At 46.2% G+C, this 20,311-nt stretch overlaps 1 protein-coding gene across 1 annotated transcript in view; it reads left to right on the top strand.

Annotated features, from left to right (window-relative positions):
- The first annotated feature begins 11,882 nt into the window (after positions 1 to 11,882).
- The window catches only part of LOC132892088 (UDP-glucuronosyltransferase-like), a 74,091-nt gene continuing 65,662 nt past the window's right edge, over positions 11,883 to 20,311 (top strand). Inside the window, exon 1 of the mRNA XM_060930474.1 lies at positions 11,883 to 12,877. Coding sequence (XP_060786457.1) covers positions 12,029 to 12,877 — 849 coding nt within the window. The 5' untranslated portion in view covers positions 11,883 to 12,028. The remainder of the gene's footprint in view (positions 12,878 to 20,311) is intronic.

Below are 20,311 nucleotides of genomic sequence, written 5' to 3'. Positions count from 1 at the left end.
CAACTACTTCATAATACAAACATGCCTAAGGGTATATATTTAAACAGCAGATGGCCTAATGATTGATAGATGGGGACAATGGTTACTGATCATACTCACGCTGGTAATGTGTCCACTATTCCTGATATGTCTGACTTTACCATGTGTGCTATGATGTTTGAGAGATATGATGATGAAAATGGTGCATGCAGTCATGAAAAATTTCCAGATGGTGAAGATGTATCCAGAGGATCACATGGACTGGCCTCAGAGGCCATATGAGAGTTATAACCCCCTTTTCTTGAGTGTGAACAATTATGAACTATAGATATTTTTGCTTATGCTTATTCCTAGCTGAAGAAATGAATATAACATAACATGATAGTTATGTTTGATTTATATAACGTGAAACTAGGTCAAACTAGGTTTAATAATCTCAGAGTTGGTGTCTTGTATTCTTCGAATAGGAAATGCTAGATAGTTTTGATTATATTCAAGATATTCTAACTTGTTAAAATATCATTTTTGCAGTGTAGAAGAATACAATACACCAACTCTAAGATTGTCTGATGGTCCTATGACCACCTATGATCATGAATTATGGGTAGTGACTGAAAGAATGAGATCATGGTTACAAGCAGTCAAAATGAGTTTTCTCCACAGGGGTGGCTGGGCTCTCCCTTAGAGACAGGTTGAGAAGCTTGGTCATTGGGGAGAGACTCAGAGTAGAACAGCTGCTCCTCCACATCGAAAGGAGTCAGTTGAAGTGGTTTGGGCACCTTGTCAGGATGCCCCCTGGATGCCTCCCAGGGAAGATTCTCTGGACATGCCCCATTGAGAGGAGACCCCGGGGCAGATCCAGGACACATTGGAGAGATTACATCTCTCTGCTGGCCTTGGAACTCCACTGTATTCCCCCAGAAGAGCTGGTGGAGGTGGCCAGGGAGAGGGAAGTCTCGGCTGCTCTGCTTAGGCTGCTAACCCCGTGACCTAGACCTGGATAAGTGGCAAAAAATGGATGGATAGATGAATGAATGAACCCTTTATTGTCACTAGTCATAAGTACACTTTACAACATGAAAACCTGGGACTTGAGGGGGGAGGGGGTGGGGGCGATCAGGGGAGGGGGTAAGGGTGGAGGGGTGGAGGTAACCCAGTGCAAGCAAGCAGCTGTCCGTTCCTGCAGCCATGACGGCGCTGGTTGTGCACCCGCTTGTCACACTGGGGATAAAAAGTGGTGACCATGGGAAGCAGGGGAAGGAATGCAAGAGCATCTCACTGCAGTATTTTTAGTTTGGGGAGCAGTGCGGAGAAAGTCTCTCAAAAGTATAGACAGTAGACAGACGAGATGAGAGGAGGAAAAGCAGGGAAGATAAGGGAGAGGAGAGGGAGATAAATGTGAATGCCTTCTGTGAGAGCACGGGAAAAAAAAACCATGGACAACAACATCAGATGGACAACAAGATGGACAACAACATCAGAATCACGATACCATTCAAGGGTCAGTGTTCAGCTGATGTCATGAGAAGGAGGTTACAGGATTTGGGTAACAAGATACAGTGGTGCTTGAAAGTTTGTGAGCCCTTTAGAATTTTCTATATTGGGGGCGTCGTGGCTCAGGTGGTTAAGGCGCCATACCATGAATGCGGGCGACCTGGGTTCGATTCCGGCCCGAGGTCATTTCCCGATCCCTTCCCGTCTCTCTCTCTCCCGCTCATTTCCTGTCTCTACACTGTCCTATCCAATAAAGGTGCAAAAAGCCCAAAAAAATATCTTTAAAAAAAAAAAAAAAGAATTTTCTATATTGCTACATAAATATAATGTAAAACATCATCAGATTTTCACACAAGTCCTAAAAGTAGATAGAGAACCCAGTTAAACAAATTAGACAAAATAATTATACTTGGTCATTTATTTATTGAGGAAAATGATCCAATATTATATATCTGTGAGTGGCAAAAGTATGTGAACCTCTAGAATTAGCAGTTAATTTGAAGGTGAAATCAGAGTCAGGTGTTTTAAATCAATGGGATGACAATCAGGTGTGAGTGGGCACCCTGTTTTATTTAAAGAACATGGATCTGTCAAAGTCTGATCTTCACAACACATGTTTGTGGAAGTGTGTCATGGCACGAACAAAGGAGATTTCTGAGGCCCTCAGAAAAAGCATTGTTGATGCTCATCAGGCTGGAAAAGGTTACAAAACCATCTCTAAAGAGTTTGGACTCCACCAATCCACAGTCAGACAGGCTGTGTACAAATGAAGGAAATTCAAGACCATTGTTACCCTCCCCAGGAGTGGTCAACCAACAAAGATCACTCCAAGAGCAAGGCATGTAATAGTCGGCAAGGTCACAAAGGACCCCAGGGTAACTTCTAAACGACTGAAGGCCTCTCTCGCATTGGCTAATGTTCATGAGTCCACCATCAGGAGAACACTGAACAACAATGGTGTTCATGGCAGGGTTGCAAGGAGAAAGCCACTGTTCTCCAAAAAGAACATTGCTGCTCATCTGCAGTTTGCTAAAGATCACATGGACAAGCCAGAAGTCTATTGGAAAAATGTTTTGTGGACGGATGAGACCAATATAGAACTTTTTGCTTTAAATGAGAAGCATTATGTTTGGAGAAATGAAAACACTGCATTCCAGCATAAGAACCTTATCCCATCTGTGAAACATGGTGGTGGTAGTATCATGGTTTGGGCCTGTTTTGCTGCATCTGGGCCAGGATGGCTTGCCATCATTGATGGACCAATGAATTCTGAATTATACCAGCGAATTCTAAAGGAAAATGTCAGGACATCTGTCCATGAACTGAATCTCAAGAGAAGGTGAGTCATGCAGCAAGACCATGACCCTAAGCACACAAGTCATTCTACCAAAGAATGGTTAAAGAAGAATAAAGTTAATGTTTTGGAATGGCCAAGTCAAAGTCCTGACCTTAATGCAATCAAAATGTTGTGGAAGGACCTGAAGCGAGCAGTTCATGTGAGGAAACCCACCAACATCCCAGAGTTGAAGCTGTTCTGTATGGAGGAACGGGCTAAAATTCCTCCAAGCCAGTGTGCAGGACTGATTAACAGTTACTGCAAACATTTAGTTGCAGTTATTGCTGCACAAGGGGGTCACACCAGATACTGAAAGCAAAGGTTCACATACCTTTGCCACTCACAGATATGTAATATTGGATCATTTTCCTCAATAAATAAATGACCAAGTATAATATTTTTGTCTCATTTGTTTAACTGGGTTCTCTTTATCTACTTTTAGGACTTGTGTGAAAATCTGACAATGTTTTAGGTCATATTTATGCAGAAATATTGAAAATTCTAAAGGGTTCACAAACTTTCAAGCACCACTGTAATTATTAGAATTCATTCTGTATTTGTGAACTGCAAACTCATTGATGTGCTGAAGCTGCAAGAGGAAAAAAAAACTGATTATAAATCATCGGCAGGTGGAATATAGTTTCAAATGTAACTCTTGTGATGAGAGTTATATTGGTTACATCTGTAGACACTTGCATGAGTGTATCGAAGAGCATAAAGGCATGTCTTCAGCATCTGTAAACACTATAGGACGGCACATGGTATTGTACCTAAAGACATTAACAAGAACTTTGTTGTCTTAACAAAGTTTCAGAGTCAATTCAACTGCTTGTTGTCCGAAATTGTAATGCGGCTGTGACAAACCAGATGCTCGTGGATTAAGAATAAACTTAAGGTTTTAATAGACACAGTGAGAGAAGACAATGTACAATAACCAGGCCAAGTCAATACCGGCAAATCCAACAAAGTTATGAGGGCTAGACTGTAGCGGTTCAGTGTTCGTGGGTGGAGCACAGAGGACGGCAGGACAGAGATCAGGTTTGACAGCTCGTTTATTATCACACTTTTCAGGTTAATAATTATGTGCACTTTTCAGACACGCACACATTCAGCGTCTGGTTCAGCAAGAGCTCCTCTGCTCTCGCTCTCCCTCCTTAAGTAGGGCGCGGTCACTGGGAAGACACAAACACAGGTTAATTGCTCTCAGGTGTAGTGACTCTGCCACTCACCTTCCCTGACTCCGCCCTCCTGTCACAGACCAGCGCTTGACCACGCCCCCGCTGCCACATACCCCCACTGCCCGACTCAGGCCGGGCGGCCGTCCGGCCTGCAGCCGACTCCCCCCCCCCTTGGCGGGAGAGGAAGTCCGCCACGACCATCTGCGCCCCCGGCCTGTGGACCACCTTGAAATTAAAGGGTTGGAGTGCCAGATACCAATGGGTGATCTGCGCGTTGGCATCTTTCATGCGGTGGAGCCACTGGAGGGGCACATGGTCCGAACAGAGGGTGAAAGGGCGCCCCAGCAGGTAGTACCGGAGGGCGAGGACCACCCACTTGATGGCCAGACACTCCTCTATGGTGCTGTAGCGCCCCTCACGCACCAACAGCTTCCTGCTTATATACAGGACGGGGCGGTCCTCCCCCTCCACCTCCTGGGACAAAACCGCCCCCAGCCCTCTGTCCGACGCATCGGTCTGCAACATAAAGGGGAGAGAAAAGTCAGGGGAGTGTAGAAGTGGCCCCCCACACAGTGCAGCCTTTACCTCTGAAAAAGCCCGCTGGCATTGCTCCGTCCACTGGACCGGATCTGGTGCCCCCTTTTTAGTGAGATCAGTCAGCGGGCTGGTGATGTCCGAATAATTAGGTATAAACCTACGATAATAGCCAGCCAGCCCCAGGAACTGTCTCACCCCCATTTTGGTCTTGGGCCTCGGGCAGGCCGCAATCACTGCGGTCTTGTTAATTTGGGGACGCACCTGCCCGTTGCCCAAGTGGAAGCCCAGATACCATACTTCCACCCACCCAATCGCACACTTCTTTGGGTTGGCTGTGAGACCCGCTTGCCTCAGCGACCTAAGGACGGCCCTTAGATGTTCCAAGTGCCTCAGCCAGTCATTACTATATATAATGATGTCATCCAGATAGGCATCCACATAGGTGACGTGGGGGCGGAGGACCCGATCCATCAGCCGCTGAAACGTAGCGGGCGCCCCAAACAGCCCAAACGGAAGTGTGACGAATTGGTGTAACCCAAACGGTGTGGAAAAGGCCGTTTTTTCTCGGGATAGTGGAGTCAAGGGGATCTGCCAATATCCCTTCGTCAAATCCAGTGTCGAATAAAAGCGAGCCGTGCCTAGTCGATCGAGCAGCTTGTCAATACGAGGCATTGGGTACGCGTCAAATTTAGACACCGCGTTGACTTTCCTATAGTCCACACAGAACCGGACCGACCCGTCGGCCTTGGGTACCAAGACCACCGGGCTGCTCCAGTCACTGTGGGACTCCTCGACGATGCCCATTTCAAGCATGTTCTGAAGTTCTTCCCGAACCACCTTTTTTTTGTGTTCGGGTAGCCTGTAAGGGTGGCTACGCACTATCACCCCCGGGGGCATCTCGATGTGGTGCTCTATGAGGTTAGTGCGACCGGGCAGGGGCCAGAACACATCCGAAAACTCGGTCTGCAACTGGGCGACCTCCGTGAGTTGGGTCGGGGAGAGGTGGTCTCCACAGGGGACTGGAGAGGTACGTGATGCCAATCCCCCTTTTTGAACCTCCGGCCCCAGCTCCACCTTCTCCGGAACCACCGACACCAACGCCACGGGGACCTCCTCGTTCCAGAGTTTAAGCAGATTGAGGTGGTAAATCTGTAGCGCCCCACCCCTGTCTGTTCGCCTCACCTCATAGTCGACGTCCCCGACTCGCCGTGTGACCTCAAAGGGTCCTTGCCACTTGGCGATCAATTTGGAGCTCAACGTGGGCAGCAGTACAAGTACTTTATCTCCCGGAGTGAACTCTCTAAGGCACGTACCCTTGTTGTACAGGCAGGCTTGCCGTTCCTGGGCCTGCTGCAAATTCTCCTGAGTTAGGTGGGTGAGTGTGTGGAGTTTTGCACGCAGGTCCATAACGTACTGAATTTCGTTCTTGCTTTGTGAAGGTCCCTCCTCCCAATTTTCCCGCAGCACATCTAGGATGCCGTGCGGCTTACGCCCATATAATAATTTGAACGGGGAGAACCCCGTGGAGGCTTGGGGAACCTCTCGCACTGAGAACAGCAAGGGTTCGAGCCACTTATCCCAATTACGTGCGTCCTCACTTATGAATTTTTTAATAATATTTTTGAGGGTGCGGTTGAACCATTCTACTAAACCGTCCGTTTGTGGGTGATACACGCTGGTGCGGATCGGCTTAATCCCCAATAACCCATACAGTTCGCGCAGTGTCCGTGACATAAACGTAGTGCCTTGATCAGTCAGAATCTCTTTCGGGATTCCAACTTGGGAGATGACGCGGAAGAGCGCCTCTGCAATACTACGTGCTGAGATATTGCGCAGAGGCACTGCTTCCGGGTATCGCGTTGCATAGTCCACCAGAACTAATATAAAGCGGTACCCTCGTGCTGACCGATCTAATGGCCCGACTAGATCCATCCCAATTCTTTCAAAGTCTCGATTAATGGAAGAGGGTGCAAAGGCGCTTTTGGAATGGCTGCTGGATTTACTAACTGGCATTCGCGGCATGCCGTGCACCACCTACGGACATCGCCGTGAATCCCTGGCCAATAGAATCGGGCCATTATTCGGGCTAGTGTTTTATCCTGCCCTAAGTGTCCAGCCATGGGATTAAAGTGAGCCGCCTGGAATACCAATTCCCGGCGGCTCTTCGGAATTAAAAGCTGTGTGACATGCTCTTTAGTTTGAGTGTCCTGCGTCACTCGGTATAACCTATCCTTCATAATTGCGAAGTAGGGGAAGGACGGGGTGGCGTTCGGCTGGAGCGTTTGACCATCGATTACTCTCACTTGGTCAAAAGCATGTCGCAGAGTCTCGTCTCGTGATTGTTCTAATGGGAAATCCGCGAGGGATTCCCCAATAGAGGGAGGAGGAACCGGTGGCTCCTCCCTCTGACGCGGAGATGACGTAGACGGCTCTGCGACAGCTGCTCCCACCAAAGCGGCACCGGGACCTCCCCCTGTTAAATGGCAGGACCCACTCTTTATTAGGCGTGTCATTAAACCCCGAAATCCCGGCCAATCAGTCCCCAAAATTAGAGAGTGGGTAAGGCGGGGATTAACCGCCGCCTTCACTATAAATTTTTCCCCTCTGAAAATAATGTGGACCGACACCAAAGGGTAGCTGTGAACATCCCCATGCACACACAACACCTTCACCCCTTGTGCTCCCCCCAATGCCTCGTTTTGAACCAGGCTTTGGCGAATTGAGGTCTGATTACAACCCAAATCCACCAACGCCTGATATGTAGCCCCTTGGATACTCACCGGTATGCAATATGCTCTGGCCCGATCGAGGGCAGCCTCTGGCGTGTCGGGGATCCAAACCACTGCGCCCATTTCCATTGCCGTGCACTGCTGTTGAAGGTGGCCCGGCTCCCCGCAGCGCCAGCAAACCGGCCCGGGCTTTCCCTCTGCACCGGTGATCTGGGGCTCACTCACCTGAGGTGGGGGAGAGACAGACATAGAAGGGAGAAACGGGAGGGCACCGCGGGTGCGGCGGGCCGGCTGGGGTGGTGCCGGCCCCCGCCTCCGCGGAGGGGGAATGGGGCGAGGACGGGACACAGGAGGAGGGGGAGAGAGAGAGAGAGAGAAGAGGAGAGAAGAGATGCCGCCATCTGCTGTCCTGCCGCCGGTACAGCCACCAAATGGTCCTCCGCCAGCTCGACTGCTTGATCCAGCGACGCCGGGCGGTGGCACCGGACCCACTCTGCGGTTCCTGCTGGCAAGCGCGCGACGAACTGTTCCAGCACCACCTGGTCGAGGATTCCTTTGGCGTCACGGTTGTTGGCCCTCAGCCACCGCCAGCAGGCATCCTGGAGCTGCTGGCCAAATGCGAACGGCCAGCCGACTTCCTCCAAGTGCAGCGCGCGGAAGCGCTGGCGCTGCTGGTCTGGAGTGCACCCCACGCACTGGAGGACGGCCTGGCGGAGGTCCGCGTAGGCCAGCCGGCGGTCGGCAGGGAGCTGTAGCGCGGCCAGCTGTGCTTCTCCCGTGAGCAGGGGGAGGAGGCACGCCGCGCGCTGCTCCATCGGCCACCCCGAGGCTTCGGCGATTTGCTCAAAGAGCGTGATGAACACCTCGGGGTCATCCTGTGGGCCCATCTTGGTGATGGTGAGGGGAGACGGGCCCGCAGTAGGAGCGCTGGTGGGCCCCGCTGACGCGAGAAGGTGCCGGAACGCCTGGCGATCTTCTTGTTGGGCCAACACCAGGGCCTCGAACCGCTCTTCTTGCTCCTTTCGGAGGGTGAGTAGCGCCTGGTGCTGGCTTTGCTGGGCCATGGCAAGGGCGTGGATCAGTTCCGCGAACGGGGAGGACTCCATGGGGTTGGGAGGCTGCTGTGCTCCAGGTCCTGGGTTTCGGCACCACTGTAGCGGTTCAGTGTTCGTGGGTGGAGCACAGAGGACGGCAGGACAGAGATCAGGTTTGACAGCTCGTTTATTATCACACTTTTCAGGTTAATAATTATGTGCACTTTTCAGACACGCACACATTCAGCGTCTGGTTCAGCAAGAGCTCCTCTGCTCTCGCTCTCCCTCCTTAAGTAGGGCGCGGTCACTGGGAAGACACAAACACAGGTTAATTGCTCTCAGGTGTAGTGAATCTGCCACTCACCTTCCCTGACTCCGCCCTCCTGTCACAGACCGGCGCTTGACCACGCCCCCGCTGCCACATAGACAAATTGAGGTCATGAAACAGGCAATAGTCCAAGAACCGGAAATCAGGAAAACACAGGCAAGATAAATACAAGGGCTAGGCAAATTGGAGTTGAGAAACAGGCAAAGATCGAGAAACCAGGAAGTGAGAGAAACAAGCAGATAAACACAAGGGCTAGGCGAAACAAGAAGCAACCAGAAGGCAAAAAGGGTCATACACGGAAACGCAATCAGAAATATAAACGCTTAGTAGGCTCACGGAAATGTGGAGGCAATAATGTGCAATGAACAAAACAAACAGAGTAGTATAAATACAGACACAAAAAGGTACAGGTGATGACAATTAGAACTCAGGGGAGCCACTCCGAGGAAGTGGCTCGGGGTTGGCTGATGGAATGCACGTGGTAGTGTAAGGTGTGTGAGTGGGATTGTGGGAAGTGGAGTCCAGAATGTTAGGTGAGCCTGGGAGCATGACAGAAATGCTGTACATTAGAGAAAGAAGGCCAACTTTTAACGTGCAATTGATACGTTACAGGCCAAACTTTTTGTTTTGCATGATGCTAAACTATTTTTATATGTTTTGATATTGACTTAGCTTACAAACACTTGCTTAATAATGGTGTCTGAGCGGCATTGAAATGTCGTGCTCTTTTCCTTAATTTTTGCTACACTTTGTTTTTCTAAATATTCGGTTATAAAATTGGCTTTTTATACCACAAGTAGACACAAGTAGAATGTGCAAAATTCCACACAGAAAGGCCCCCGGCGGCCACTGGGCTCAAACCCAGGACCTTCTTGCTGTGAGGCAACAGTGATAACCACTACACTACCATGCCACCTTAAATAAGTTTAATTATATTGAATGATTACATAATATTTTACAACCCCGATTCCAAAAAAGTTGGGACAAAGTACAAATTGTAAATAAAAACGGAATGCAATGATGTGGAAGTTTCAAAATTCCATATTTTATTCAGAATAGAACATAGATGACATATCAAATGTTTAAACTGAGAAAATGTATCATTTAAAGAGAAAAATTAGGTGATTTTAAATTTCATGACAACAACACATCTCAAAAAAGTTGGGACAAGGCCATGTTTCCCACTGTGAGACATCCCCTTTTCTCTTTACAACAGTCTGTAAACGTCTGGGGACTGAGGAGACAAGTTGCTCAAGTTTAGGGATAGGAATGTTAACCCATTCTTGTCGAATATAGGATTCTAGTTGCTCAACTGTCTTAGGTCTTTTTTGTCGTATCTTCCGTTTTATGATGCACCAAATGTTTTCTATGGGTGAAAGATCTGGACTGCAGGCTGGCCAGTTCAGTACCCGGACCCTTCTTCTACGCAGCCATGATGCTGTACTTGATGCAATATGTGGTTTGGCATTGTCATGTTGGAAAATGCAAGGTCTTCCCTGAAAGAGACGTCATCTGGATGGGAGCATATGTTGCTCTAGAACCTGGATATACCTTTCAGCATTGATGGTGTCTTTCCAGATGTGTAAGCTGCCCATGCCACACACACTACTGCAACCCCATACCATCAGAGATGCAGGCTTCTGAACTGAGCGCTGATAACAACTTGGGTCGTCCTTCTCCTCTTTAGTCCGAATGACACGGCGTCCCTGATTTCCATAAAGAACTTCAAATTTTGATTCGTCTGACCACAGAACAGTTTTCCACTTTGCCACAGTCCATTTTAAATGAGCCTTGGCCCGGAGAAGACGTCTGCGCTTCTGGATCATGTTTAGATACGGCTTCTTCTTTGAACTATAGAGTTTTAGCTGGCAACGGCGGATGGCACGGTGAATTGTGTTCACAGATAATGTTCTCTGGAAATATTCCTGAGCCCATTTTGTGATTTCCAATACAGAAGCATGCCTGTATGTGATGCAGTGCCGTCTAAGGGCCCGAAGATCACGGGCACCCAGTATGGTTTTCCGGCCTTGACCCTTACGCGCAGAGATTCTTCCAGATTCTCTGAATCTTTTGATGATATTATGCACTGTAGATGATGATATGTTCAAACTCTTTGCAATTTTACACTGTCGAACTCCTTTCTGATATTGCTCCACTATTTGTCGGCGCAGAATTAGGGGGATTGGTGATCCTCTTCCCATCTTTACTTCTGAGAGCTGCTGCCACTCCAAGATGCTCTTTTTATACCCAGTCATGTTAATGACCTATTGCCAATTGACCTAATGAGTTGCAATTTGGTCCTCCAGCTGTTCCTTTTTTGTGCCTTTAACTTTTCCAGCCTCTTATTGCCCCTGTCCCAACTTTTTTGAGATGTGTTACTGTCATGAAATTTCAAATGAGCCAATATTTGGCATGAAATTTCACAATGTCTCACTTTCGACATTTGATATGTTGTCTATGTTCTATTGTGAATACAATATCAGTTTTTGAGATTTGTAAATTATTGCATTCCGTTTTTATTTACAATTTGTACTTTGTCCCAACTTTTTTGGAATTGGGGTTGTAGTATTGAAATAAAGAACGTATTCTGTGTTAGTTTTATTTCTCCAGGAGTTGGATTTGGAGATACTGGGGGGGGGGGGGGTTGTTTTTTGTTTTTTCAAAGTTATTCAGTACAATTTAAACAAGTCGAGAGTTGTATTATTAATTAAAAAACATATGAATGTAAAGATTTTTGTTATTATAATGTCCTTAATGTTTTTTTTGCAGGAGAAAGCCTCCTTTTCTTTTCTTTCCCTTTTCCTTTCCACACAGTCATCAGGAAATATGAGGCAATGAATTCCTGCCCATGCACTGAAGCGGGGTAGAGTGTTTCTTCTGAGCCTGACTGTGTTATGTTTACACAGCAGTAATAGACACATGCTCATTCGCTCAAATATCTGGTAAGGAATTAGAAGGATAAGTGAGGAGATTAACATGGAAAAGTAAGTACTTTGTGTTTTTGTGTAAAAGGCTATCAGACTATCTTTTGTACTTTGTGGACGTTGTAATGTTAAACCACTGGACTGATGTGATTGGAGCTCAAGGACACACACACACGCGCACACACACACACACACACCCGCTCCGCACGCAACCCCACACACACACACACCCGCTCCGCACGCAACCACATACACACACCCACTCTGCACGCAAGCTCATAAGCCCACACAAGGCCCCTCCTACATCCCAGGGTTTCATATTTCCTGTTGTGCTTGAGAGAGGCTCAGAAGGAACGCTAGTGCCAGGCCTGTTCTTCTCACAATCCTGCTTCTTGGTTTACATTGTTCTAAATTCATTATTTTTTTTTCTTTTTTGCAAAATCCTGTTCCTTTAATCTTAATTAAAATTTTTGAAGGACTCTGCAAAAAATGTCTCGTCTTCTTGCAGCTCTCTGGCTGCAGCTTTATCTTTACAGCTTCTTGGAACCAGTGGAAGGAGGGAAGGTCCTGGTGATGCCCGTGGATGGTAGCCACTGGCTCAGTATGAAGATCCTGGTGGAGGAATTGTCTCGGAGAGGACATGAAATGGTGGTTCTGGTTCCTGAGACCAGTATGTTAATCCAAGGCTCTGATGCATACACCGCTCGGAGCTTTAAGGTTCCCTACACCAAGGCTGAACTGGATGGTAGCATGAACATTTTACAAGATGCCATTACGAAAGCACCGCAGGTCTCTGACTTATTGGAGAACGTAGCCAGTCTCCTGAGCTTCACTAACATGCAGGTGAAAGGATGTGAGGCACTGCTGTATAACGAGGCTCTAATGCAGAACCTGCGAGAGGAACACTTTAATCTCATGCTCACTGATCCCTTCCTGCCTTGTGGCCCCATCATTGCCGAAGCTTTCTCTCTTCCTGCAATTTATTTTCTCCGTGGACTTCCCTGTGAGCTGGATCAGAAAGCAGCTCAGAGCCCATCACCTCCATCCTACGTCCCTCGCTTATTTGTAGACAACACTGATGTCATGACATTTCCTCAGAGGGTCAAGAACATGCTCATGGCAGGATTCGAGTTTATCCTCTACAGAATACTTTATGCCAGCTTTGATGAACTCACCAGCAGATATCTCAAGAAGGATGTTTCATTTAGAGATGTCCTTGGACATGCTGCGATTTGGCTCCATAGATATGACTTCACCTTTGAGTACCCGAGACCTGTAATGCCAAATATGGTGAAAATTGGGGGCATCAACTGTCAGAAGAAGAAGCCTTTGCCTGCGGTGAGTAATGATACTCAATTTGGCTTTTTTTTATTTGAATTGATTTTAACTAAAGATTTGATTAATAATGGTGACTTCAAATGATGTTGTTTACAACATTGATTATATTTGTCTCGTAGGATAATCATACATTTTGGCTGAATTACAGTGGTGCTTGAAAGTTTGTGCATGCTTTAGAATTTTTGATATTTCTGCGTAAATATGACTTAAACCATCATCAGATTTTCATACAAGGCCTAAAAGTAGATAAAGAGAACCCAGTTAAACAAATGAGACAAAAATATTATACTTGGTCATTTATTTATTGAGGAAAATGATCCAATATTACATATCTGTGAGTGGCAAAAATATGTGAACCTTTGCTTTCAGTATCTGGTGTGACCCCCTTGTGCAGCAATAACTGCAACTAAACGTTTGCGGTAACTGTTGATCAGTCCTGCACACCGGCTTGGAGGAATTTTAGCCCGTTCCTCCGTACAGAACAGCTTCAACTCTGGGATGTTGGTGGGTTTATTCACATGAACTGCTCGCTTCAGGTCCTTCCACAACATTTCCATTGGATTAAGGTCAGGACTTTGACTTGGCCATTCTAAAACATTCACTTTATTCTCCTTGAACCATTCTTTGGTAGAACGACTTGTGTGCTTAGGGTCGTTGTCTTGCTGCATGACCCACCTTCTCTTGAGATTCAGTTCATGGACAGATGTCCTGACATTTTCCTTTAGAATTCGCTGGTATAATTCAGAATTCATTGTTCCATCAATGATGGCAAGCCGTCCTGGCCCAGATGCAGCAAAACAGGCCCAAACCATGATACTACCACCACCATGTTTCACAGATGGGATAAGGTTCTTATGCTGGAATGCAGTGTTTTCCATTCTCCAAACATAACGCTTCTCATTTAAACCAAAAAGTTCTATTTTGGTCTCATCTGTCCACAAAACATTTTTCCAGTAGCCTTCTGGCTTGTCCACGTGATCTTTAGCAAACTGCAGATGAGCAGCAATGTTCTTTTTGGAGAACATTGGCTTTCTCCTTGCAACCCTGCCATGAACACCATGTTGTTCAGTGTTCTCCTGATGGTGAACTCATGAACATTAGCCAATGTGAGACAGGCCTTCAGTTGCTTAGAAGATACTCTGGGGTCCTTTGTGACCTCGCCAACTATTACACGCCTTGCTCTTGGAGTGATCTTTGTTGGTCGACCACTCCTGGGGAGGGTAACAATGGTCTTGAATTTCCTCCATTTGTACACAATCTGTCTGACTGTGGATTGGTGGAGTCCAAACTCTTTAGAGATGGTTTTGTAACCTTTTCCAACCTGATGAGCATCAACAATGCTTTTTCTGAGGTCCTCAGAAATCTCCTTTGTTCGTGCCATGATACACTTCCACAAACATGTGTTGTGAAAATCAGACTTTGATAGATCCCTGTTCTTTAAATAAAACAGGGTGCCCACTCACACCTGATTGTCATCCCATTGATTGAAAACACCTGACTCTAATTTCACCTTCAAATTAACTGCTAATCCTAGAGGTTCACATAATTTTGCCACTCACAGATATGTACACAGCAAAATCCGCATACCCAAATTAACACTGTCAGATTTAATTTCAACACTTTTAAAGTGTCTATATGGGTCTACCCCATGAGTGTTAATTTAACTCTTTTTGCAGTGTTGGTACCTTAACACTAATTTGGTGTCATTTTTCACTCTTTTTGGAGTTAAAAGTTAACACTTATTAACAACATCCAGTGTTAGTTTTTCTCAACACTGATATGTAGTGTTAGACATTAACTCTCCCAGAGGATCATTTTTGACTATGAAAGTGTTCGCCCCATAACACTTAAAAGGTGTAAATACAGCTCTTCCTGGAAATGATTTTCAAATTAAAGTTTGCTGAAATAAAGGTGGACATATTTTGTGTTTTACAATTAAACATTTATTTTAAACATTTGCACCCCAAAAAAATGAAGTCGCATTCAAAAAATGTAACAATATGGAACAATATATGTCCTTTCACTCTCATTAGAATATCGCTTCTGAAATGGTCTAAAGTAAGTCAACTGGTCAACAAAAATCAAAGCATGTTCATTACTTTGTTCCTGTATACAGTATGCATGAAAGTGTTCATCAAAATAAAGTGTATCAACAGTAGAGGCTATTATTAAAGCACGCTGTTCATGTAATATTATGTTACAGATTTTGTTGAAACGCAGGTCATTAGCACGGTCCCTCATGCAGCAGTCGGTGAAGCGCGCATAGATTTCTGGCTTCAGCCAATCGATGTGTGTCTATGCAGTGGGCGGGGTGAAATAAACACTTCAAGTGTAAAACCCAGGATCGGAGTTGAGAGTTAGAAGTTCAGAGTTAGTATTTATACAATTACACCGACAGGTTTGATTTAGTGACGCTTTGTTTTTACACCCGATTTTGACAACAACTACTTATCAACTGAAGTCAAATATAATGGATTTAACTCTATCAGAGTAAAATTAACTCTACTTTTGCTCAAATTTCACTAACACCCAAAATTTAACACTTCTGAATTTGCTGTGTAATATTGGATCATTTTCCTCAATAAATAAATGACCAAGTATAATATTTTTGTCTCATTTGTTTAACTGGGTTCTCTTTATCTACTTTTAGGACTTGTATGAAAATCTGATGATGTTTTAAGTCATATTTATGCAGAAACATAGAAAACTCTAAAGGGTTCGCAAACTTTCAAGCACCACTGTATGTTAGCAACATTATTTCCTAAAATATAACATCACTAAGTGTTTTATTCTGCAAGTTACTAATGATTACAATTGTTTATTTATTAAGATCAGCTCATCATACTTTTATCCATTTATATTTGCCTTTAATGTTGTTAACAATGTTGCGTTGATGAAACAAGTCACTTTCATAACTGTTCTCATGTACATTATGTGGAAGTTAATGTTGGGGTTAATGCTGTCAGAAAGCATGAGATATAATCCCACTATTGCGGAGTCCTCTGAGCTACACATTGCCTGACAATCTTTAATCTTCATCAGTGAAATCAGGGTGAAAGATAACTCCTCATGGTAACCTTACTTTGTGTGTGTGTGTGTGTGTGTGTGTGTGTGTGTGTGTGTGTGTGTGTGTCATAAACAGAGAAGCACACTGCTAATTACAGCTAATTCATGTTCTGGAGAAAAATAATTGTCTGGAAAATTGTGAATAAGATAAGATAAGATGACCTTTATTATTCCACAATGGGGAAATTTCCTGTTTACAGCAGCACAGTGGATAGCAGCAGAAGAAGACATATCAAGCCACTATATATATATATATATATATATATATATATATATATATATATACACATTAAAAAGAAAGAATATACCTAAGATACTAAATTAGAGGAATTATGAAGTAGATGAAACACACTTATTGCACATATCAGGTGGTTGTAATTGTAAAAGATAATAGAAAAAAAACAGTGCAACAACTATTGACAGACATCCAGATGTGAGTCTACTGTGAGCAGTGCTGGTTGTACAGTGTAACAGCTGCAGGAGGGAATGATCTGCAGTAACACTCCTTCACACACTTAGGGTGGAGCAACCTCCCGCTGAAGGAGCTCTGCAGTCCAGTGAGTAAGTCCTGTCAAGGGTGGGAGTCATTCTCCATCATAGATGACAGCTTAGCCATCATTATCCTCCCACCCACTACCTCCACTGGCTCCAGGGGGCATCCCAGCACAGAGCCGGTCCTCCTGATCAGTTTGTCCAGTCTCTTCCTATCAGCTGTGGAGATGCTGCTCTCCCAGCAAACCATGTCATGAAAGATGGCTGATGCCACCACAGTGTCAAAAAAGGTCTTCAAGTGTGCCCCTTGCACTCCAAAAGACCTGAGTCTCCACCGCAGATACAGCCTGCTCTGATCTTTCCTGTCCAGTGCTATGGTGTTATCAGTCCAGTCCAGTTTGTTGTTCAGATGAACACCCAGTACTTATAAGATGTCACCAGCTCAATGTCATTCCCCTGGATGCTCACTGGTGTTGGGGGGGAGAAGAAGAGGAAGAAGAAACCTTTATTTGTCACATGCACACTTCAAGCACAGTGAAATTCACCCTCTGCATTTAACCCATCTGAAGCAGTGAACACACGTGCACACACACCCAGAGCAGTGGGCAGCCACACCAGAGCGCCCGGGGAGCAGTCAGGGGTTAGGTACCTTGCTCAAGGGCACCTCAGCCCAAGGCCGCCCCACGTCAACCTAACTGCATGTCTTTGGATTGTGGGGGAAACCGGAGCACCCGGAGGAAACCCATGCAGACACAGGGAGAACATGCAAACTCCACACAGAAAGGCCCTCGCCAGCCGCTGGACTCGAACCTGGAACCCGGAGTGATAGCACCTGCGAAAATCCACCACCAGCCCCTTAGTTCCTCATGTTGATCTGGAAGTGGTTTCACTGACACCAGTCCACAAAGTCCTGCAACAGTCTTCTGTACTCCCTGTCATCCCCATCTGTGATGAGGCCAATAATAGCAGAGTCATCAGAGAACTTCTGCAGGTGACAGGTGGGTGAATTCTAAAAGTCTGCAGTGTAGAGGGTGAACAGGAACGGGGCCAGAACCATTCTCTTTGGGGGCCCCATGCTGCAGACAACCATGTCCGACACACAGTCCCATGTCCTCACATACTGTGGACAGTCAGTGAGGTAGTCCACAATCCACAATGTGAGGTGGTGGTCTACTCCTGTTTGCTCCAGCTTGTCCCCCAAAAGTGTAGGCTGGATGGTGTTGAAAGCACTGGAAAAATCAAAAAATGTTATTCTCGCAGAACTTCCAGGGTTCTCAATGTGAGACAGAGTTTGGTGAAGAAGGAAGATGATGGCTTCATCCACCCCACTGCCTGGCTGGTAGGTGAACTGCAGTGGGTCCATAGACAGGCTCATCATGGGGCACAGATGGACCAGGACCAGTCACTCCAGGGTCTTTATCAGGTATGATGTTAGCACCACTGGCCTGCAGCTGTTGAGGTCCTTGGGGTGCGGAGTCTTGGGCACAGGTACCATGCAAGATGTCTTCCATAGCCATGGTACTCTCCCCAGCTTCAAGCTCAGGTTGAACAAATGCCCAACTATCCCGTACAGCTCATCTGTGCATGACTTGAGGAGCCTGGAGCTGATGCCATCCAGACCTGCAGCCTTCCTCGTCTTCATCTTCCTCAGCTGGTTCCTCACCTGGAATGTTGTGAGGGACAGGTTTGAGCAGGGGGGCTGTGTGCTGTGTGTTGTTTGTGGTTGTTTGAATTTGGGGTGATGTGTAAAACAGTGGGGGGGGGGTGTTATGTGATGTATATTGTCTGTGGTGGTTTGAATTTGGGGTGATGTATGAATCCGTGGGTGGTGAGTGGGGGTGGGAGTTAGTTGGTGTGTGTCATGGCTGTAAGCTGCTAGACATTGGGAGGAGGAGAAGGTGGGGAAGGGGCAGAGTCCTTGCGGTGTGAATGACAAGGGCTGCAGCCGAGGTGTCTGGGCTAGGGGAGGTGCAGACACCTGATCAAATCTATTGAAGAAGAGATTCAGGTCATTTGCCCACTGCTGGTCTCCCTCAGCCTGGGAGTTTGAAGACTGGTGGCCAGAGATGGTCTTTCATCCTCTCCAAACTCCTCAGGTGTTGTTCTGCTGCAGCTGCTCCTCCTGTAGTTGTTAGATGCCTGGAAACAACCTGTACAGCCCCAATGTTAAAACTCAATTATAGAAAGTAATAAATTATATAATTAGGTTATTTAAGAAATGTTAAGATAGTATACTGTAGCTCTATCTATATGCCAATCAGATGTAAAAATCTAATCATATCTCAGTTTTTATCTGGTGTTAGAGTGCAGGCACTTACGGATGCAGTTGCAGGGGAGAGCGGATGTATAACAAACTTGCAGACAAATCCAAATCATTGAACAAAAGGCAGTGTAGGGGACAGGCAAAGGGTCGGTCAATCAGAAAACAGCATGTCAGAGGAGTAGCTAAAGTTCAGAGTCCAAAGTGAAGGGCCAAAGTCACTAAAGTCAGGAACAAGGAACAATGGCTTGGTATGATCAGGTACACTGTCACAGCCCTCCTTTTCCCCAAACCGTGTTGTGTTTTTCTTGTTGATTCCCTGCAGGTGTGCTGCTGATGTGTAGGAGGTAATCAGCCCAATTGGGTGCACCGGGTGTGTGGGTGTATCCAGACTTTATCAGTGTGGCTCCTCCTCTCATCTGGGGAGATATGGTGGCAGACACTTGTTCAGGAGCATCGGTACCAGACTGTTGGGAGAAGGCTCATTGCTTTGGCTCCGCATTTTTCTGAAAGTCTTTTTGGGATAGACTTTGGTCTTGAATTTTGGACTGTTGCTGTTTTGTTAAATAAACTTTGTTTGGTGAAATTCTGCTCTGCTGCCTCCCCCCCTTTAATTTGTTATACTTGCTTGTGAGCATAACAATCGGGGGCTCATTAAAACTAGACACATTTTTGTAGCCTTAATGTATTAGATTCATAAACTTTTTGCAATTGGTATCTATAGCTCTGCTCTTTGGTTTGAATTGAAAGTACTGCATCATCAAGAAAACTTTTGCTGGTATGATCTGCCATGTCTACTTAGATCAAAAGGTGCAGGCTATCTGCTGGTACCTCATGTAGTGAAGGCTACATCAGGGGGCAAAGTCTTTTCTTACAAAGCCCCACATTTATGGAACAGCCTTCCAAGTAGTGTTCAGGAATCAGACACAGTCTCAGCGTTTAAGTCTAGGCTGAAAACATATCTGTTTAGTCAAGCCTTTTGTTAATAGCATTTATGAGGTAAAGGAGTAGATCTGGAGGGTCCTCAGGCATAGAGAGTTTTGGTAAACTGGGTGTAACACTTTGCATGGGTGGGTGGAGCACAGAAGTACGGCAGGCAAGAACTGAGTTTCCAAAACTCTTTATTGTATCACTGTTCAGCGTACACACTCTCCCAGACACTCAGACACGCACACACACATCAGTCATCTGATTGGGATGAGAGCCCCCTTCCTCCACTCTCTCCCTCCTTATATAGGGCATGGCCACTGGGGAAGACACACAAACACAGGTTAATTGACATCAGGTGCAGTGATTCTGCCACTTACCTTCCCTGACTCTGCCCTCCGGTCACAGACCAACGCTTGACCACGCCCCCGCTGCCACATATCCCCACTGCCCAACTCAGGCCGGGCAGCCGTCCGGCCTGCAGCCGACTCCCCCCCTCCCCTTGATGGGAGAGGAAGTCCGCCACGACCATCTGCACCCCTGGCCTGTGGATCACCTTGAAGTTAAAGGGCTGGAGTGCCAGATACCAATGGGTGATCTGCGCGTTGGCATACTTCATGCAGTGGAACCACTGGAGGGGTGCATGGTCCGAACAGAGACTGAAAGGGCATCCCAGCAGGTAGTAGCGG

This window comes from Neoarius graeffei, chromosome 9 (assembly GCF_027579695.1).
Source record: "Neoarius graeffei isolate fNeoGra1 chromosome 9, fNeoGra1.pri, whole genome shotgun sequence".
NCBI lineage: Eukaryota > Metazoa > Chordata > Actinopteri > Siluriformes > Ariidae > Neoarius > Neoarius graeffei.
This window is presented reverse-complemented; position numbering and strand designations above follow the sequence as displayed.